The 5,076-nt window shown below is 40.7% G+C and overlaps 1 protein-coding gene across 3 annotated transcripts; it reads right to left on the bottom strand.

Moving 5' to 3' along the window:
• Positions 1 to 2,181: 2,181 nt before the first annotated feature.
• On the bottom strand, positions 2,182 to 4,412 carry LOC122040816 (pentatricopeptide repeat-containing protein At3g61520, mitochondrial-like). Of its 3 annotated transcripts, none has more exons than XM_042600258.1 (2): positions 3,060 to 4,412; positions 2,182 to 2,954 (listed from the first exon to the last, which is right to left on the bottom strand). In XM_042600258.1, the coding sequence occupies exons 1-2, from the start codon at positions 4,365 to 4,367 to the stop codon at positions 2,271 to 2,273; spliced, it is 1,992 nt and encodes a 663-aa protein (XP_042456192.1). In that variant the 5' UTR covers positions 4,368 to 4,412; the 3' UTR covers positions 2,182 to 2,270. The 3 variants fall into 3 exon arrangements, with proteins under 3 accessions (XP_042456192.1, XP_042456193.1, XP_042456191.1); XM_042600259.1 differs by having other exon boundaries at positions 2,182 to 3,003; positions 3,109 to 4,412; XM_042600257.1 differs by having other exon boundaries at positions 2,182 to 4,412.
• Between the last annotated feature and the right edge of the window lie 664 nt (positions 4,413 to 5,076).

Genomic DNA, 5,076 nt, shown 5'->3' with positions numbered 1-5,076 from the left:
AACCATCGCCGGGCTACCAAGTTCTTGGGCTTTTCCAGCTTAGCCGAAACCATAATTCCATCCTTCTTCACAACTTAGCATCAAATAATCTCCATCAGCAATCGGATCTTCAACATAGCATCATCAGAGTCTTCTTCTTCACCATCCATTAGTCGTGCCAACTAATACAAGTTAAGAGAAAATCCTATCTTGGTTTGTGAGCAAAATTCCAATCTAGAGAACACATTATTGATTGATCTATAGTTTTTCTACTTCTACTTGATATGTTTGTTTGTCGACATACATTGAGATGAATTCCCTCATGCAATTGAAGTTGGATCTATTGATTTCATTCCTATACTTGTTATTTACTTTGGATTATTGGTTGCTTGTCATTTGATTCCTCCATTATTTCCATTGATGTTAGGAGTAAGTAGAATGGGGTTAGATGGATAGGATTCATTGCTTTCCTGTTTTAGATCAATATTGGTTCCTTATTTGTTGCAATAGGGTAGATCTTGATTTCTTTAAGTTTAGTTGGATTTCTTTAACTCTTGCTTCATAGGGTTGTTTAGTTCTTAGTATTCAGTTGGATAAGATGATGCATGTAGATTAGGTTATTAGATTGCTTTGTTTTCATTTCCATGAGTTGTTTGCATTCATCGTTTAACTATTTGGTTGCCCATTAGTTACATTCATCCTTTTTAATTATTGTTTTACTTTCGGCCTTTTGCATTACAAAATCCAAACTCTATTTCTAAATAACTTGATCTTAAGATTTATCACATGCCGTGTACATTCTTTGAGAAATAATTCGGATCATTCTCTATGCTATATTAGTATAGAGAGAGATTTCAGTATTTTATTTGTACTCATTTCACAACAAAATTATGTTTATCAATGACCTGGTGCACGACTTAGATGAGACCTTCATGACTCTGTGGAAGTACCAAATGAAGCTTAACCCAAATAAATGCACTTTCAGGGTAAGGAAAGGATGGTTCTCGGACAATGAAGGATTCTTGCTGAGAGGGTTCTCTTCGACCTAAACCTTCCACAAGGCTAGCCCTAGCGAGGCTAGCCCTAGCGAGGTTGCTTACCCTAAGGGTGACACCTAGCTAATAGCTTGATAGTACCAACGGTATGAGCCAACCACTGTCGCCCTTACCATGAGTGTGGTTGGCTAGCGGGCGACACTCTTCTTGTGTGGTCGTCCACATAGTTGGCATAAGGCTCGCATGGTAGCCTACATGGACCTTTTACCTCCGCGGATGTATAAGGCTCCACAAAGGTAAACGAAGGTATGAAGGCTATTTTCTTCTTCTTTGACCTCTTTTACTTTCTTGCACACACAAGTGAGCTTCACATCTTGGCCCAGCGCTAATTTGACCGTCGGAGGGGTTACGCAATGCCAACCCCTAGTTGACACTTTGAATCACAAAACACCTGGAGCAGACCAACCGGACAACGAAATTACGGTAGCTCCAAAGGAAGGAGAGGAGGAGCCCGTGCAGGTGGAGGACGCCATCATGACCTTTAGTGCAACCTCGATCAACTTCAAATTGCACTCTTCTAGTTATGATCCCTCATATTTTGCCTAAGCTAGCTTACTATAGGAACACATTCCCGAAAAGCATATTTGATCTGATATCGATCTGACCATAATGGATTTAGTGCTATCTACGTCAAATGTCGTTGGTCATGTGGTGAAAGAAAAGAAAAGAAAAGAAGGTCCTAGAGACAAGCAAGAATTGAATGCCTGAGAAGAAAGATGATAGCATCATTGCGGTTAGATGACTCGATCGAAATAGGCTATAATATGGCACTTCTATTCAAAGGAAAATCCACAGAAAATCTAACTTCTAGGTAGATGTGAAGTGTCCTAATTGAACTCTTCGCACTAATACTATTCTACAGAAAGCACAAAAAAACTGCAACCTAGGACATTGAACTTTATGAAATCTTTGAAGGGCAGAAAATGATTAGGATGAGAAAAGGAAACACTTATGGAACTAAACAGTTTTGAGATTACAAATTAAAATGTGCAATTATACAAAGATTTTGTTCAACAAAGAACTGCAACAGAGTTCCTAAATCCAATTTCCACCTAATTTTCTTTGCAGATTCAGATTATTGTTTGAATTATGAAAATGAGCTTCAGAAATCATACTGTGTAGAAGCTTATGCATAATTTTTGCATACTGAATAATAAATTCTGCGACTAAAAAATCTCTCGTTTCAATTGTTCATGTATGGTACAACTCAACATTAAATAAGAAGCATCTATAAGATTAAACATCAGGATTGCCAGAGTTGATATCAGAAGATGTTGTCTGTTGCACAAATAGTCTCAGTCTCTCCATCTCACCAATCGCAGTTAACCAGTCCGTGAGAACATTCATTGTCACATAGTTTGGTTTGCATCCCTGCGAACTCATCTTGTCCATAATCTCTAAGGCTTTATCAGACATGTTATAGTCCTTAAGACCCTTGAAAATGGAGGTGTAGGTCATGGCATCGGGCAATATATCTTGTTTCTGCATCTCGTCGAAAAGGTCTATTGCGGCATCAACTTTTTGATTCTTACAATAAGAATCAATGAGGATGTTATAAATAACAGTGTTAGCCGGCACCACTGACACATCCATGCTCCTGAAGATCTTCATGGCCTGGTCAAGATCACCAGCTTTGCAGAAACCATTGACCAGAGTTCCGTAAGTGACAACATCAGGTTTGCATCCATTGTCGACCATTTTATTGAGGAATTTATCAGCCTTCGAAAAATCACCAGTCTTGCAGAAAGCATCAATCAAAGAAGTGTAAGTGAAGACATCAGGCCTGAGCCCTTTCTTGCACATTTCGTCGTGTATCTCGAATGCCTTATCCAATCTCTTATTCTTGCAAAACCCACTGATCAAAGTATTGTATGTCCAGATATCAGGAGTAAGACCTGCCTTGCACATTTCGTTGTGTATCTCGAATGCCTTATCCAACCTCTTCTTCTTGCAAAACCCACTGATCAAAGTATTGTATGTCCATATATCAGGAGTAAGACCTGCCTCGCACATTTCGTTGTGTATCTCGAATGCCTTATCCAACCTCTTCTTCTTGCAAAACCCACTGATCAAAGTGTTATAGCTCTTTATGTCTACTCTAAAACCATTCTTTCTCATCAACAACACATTCGAATAAGCATCATCCAGTTTACCAACTTTAGTCAACCCAGAGATGAGAGTGAAGTATGTCGTAGAATCTGGGGAAACTCCTTCCTTGATCATCTCATCAAACAATGTCGTCGCCTTTCCTACGTTGTTGGAATGAAGGAAAGCACCAATAAGGGTGGTATAGGTGACAGCATTGCCTTTAACTTCTGGCCACTCGACCTTTTTCTTTCGAAAGAAATCAAGGGCATTTCCGATCATCCCATGCCTACACATTCCATTTACAAAGGTACTCAGCGTAACCACATCAACAGTCACCCTTTCCTTCTCCATCCTGGTAAGCAATTCACGAGCCATGTCCAACTCTGCAGCCTTGCAGAAGGCATTGATCAAGCTGTTGTAAGTCACACTGTCAGGATCACAAGCATGGCTTGATTTCATCCTATCAAGCAAGGAGAGACCATCCTGAAGCCTTCCTGCCTTGCAGAGCCCATCGATGAGAGTGTTAAAAATGATTGTGTCAGGGGACACTCCCGAATCTGGGCTTGACATTGCGTCAAGCACGTTCAGTGCATCGTCGAGGCGACGGGATTTGCAGAGGTGATTGATGAATATACCGAAGGTGACTGTGCAGGGGCGCACGCCCAAACCTTTCATCTCTGAAAACAGAAGATTCATCCTTCCGAAGTCTCGAATTGTACCGAGGCCACTCAAGAGGGCGTTGCACACAGAGGCCTCGATCGAGCCGCCAGCATCCTTTACCGCGTGGAAGAAATCCCAGGCCCCGGAGGTGGCGCCGCCGCGGCACAGCTTGTCGATGAACTGAGTGAACAGGAAGACGTCGTGCGGAAAAAATCCCATCTTGGCTATCTCGACGAGGAGGGCGAGGGACTCCTCGTCCAGGGGCTGGCTTCGCGTGGTCAGGCTGGTGAAAACGATCGACCGAGTGGCGGCGTCAGGCGGGGAAGCGGAGTCGGGGGAAAGCATGCCGCGGAGGATCGACAAGGCGGCGGAGAGGCGGCCGGGAGAAGCGGAGCCGAGCAGGGAGCGGAGCTGGTAGTTAAGGTGCCGAAGTGAGGCATTGTGAGAGGGTTTCTCAGTTAAGAGGTGCTTCACGTCGCTCCGTGTGCCTACGCCACCATCGCAATAGACGGCGGTAGAAGAGGAGGCGGCGTGGCGGAGGCGGAGAGCCATCAAACGCAAACACGGATTCTTCACCAGCTTCATCTTCCGTTTGGCCACTCGACGCGGCTGCGTTAGCAGCAACCTGGATTATTAAAAATTAAAAACCTGTACCTTTTTCATTATAAAAAAGCCTCTTTAACTCTTTGATAATCCCATACTTTTCACTATATATAATTTTTATTTCTCCTTCATAATTTTATATTATATATTATTAAATTTTTATAAAATTTAAATTTATAAATTACTAACATCATCTCATATTTTTAAACCTCCAAACTATATATATTTTTTTCTAATTAAAAAAACATCTATAATATTATATTTAAATTAAAAAAATTTATTTTAATTTAAAAAAAAAAATGGTGAAGGAGTGGCTCCATTTGTATGGAGCCGCTCCTTGCCAAATGAGGAAGAAGCTCCCTCCCACTATGGGAGGGAGCTTCTTCCGCTGTGGATGTTCTTATATCCAAAAAGGAATCCATTGGTAGGCGTCGTCAGCATCCATATTGTCATTAGATTCGAGCAATGAACGTGATTAACCCGTTTGGGCAAGGGAACAATATTTACCCCACGGATCTTCAAAAGAATACGTATATAATTCAATTGGAAAGTCTAACTTTAGAGATAAATCTTAAAAAAATAATTTAAAAATTATAATCCAATTCAGAATTCTCAATCCTAAAATAAAATTTTTAAAAAATATTTTAATCAATTTTTTTAATTCAAATTTTAAAAAAATAATAAAAAAATA

This window comes from Zingiber officinale, chromosome 2A (genome assembly GCF_018446385.1).
Source record: "Zingiber officinale cultivar Zhangliang chromosome 2A, Zo_v1.1, whole genome shotgun sequence".
In the NCBI taxonomy this organism is placed as follows: domain Eukaryota; kingdom Viridiplantae; phylum Streptophyta; class Magnoliopsida; order Zingiberales; family Zingiberaceae; genus Zingiber; species Zingiber officinale.
This window is presented reverse-complemented; position numbering and strand designations above follow the sequence as displayed.

What these genes read in the sequence shown, in the direction of transcription:
- LOC122040816 (XM_042600257.1), bottom strand. Translation starts at nt 4,367, where the DNA reads ATGAAGCTGGTGAAGAATCCGTGTTTGCGTTTGATGGCTCTCCGCCTC.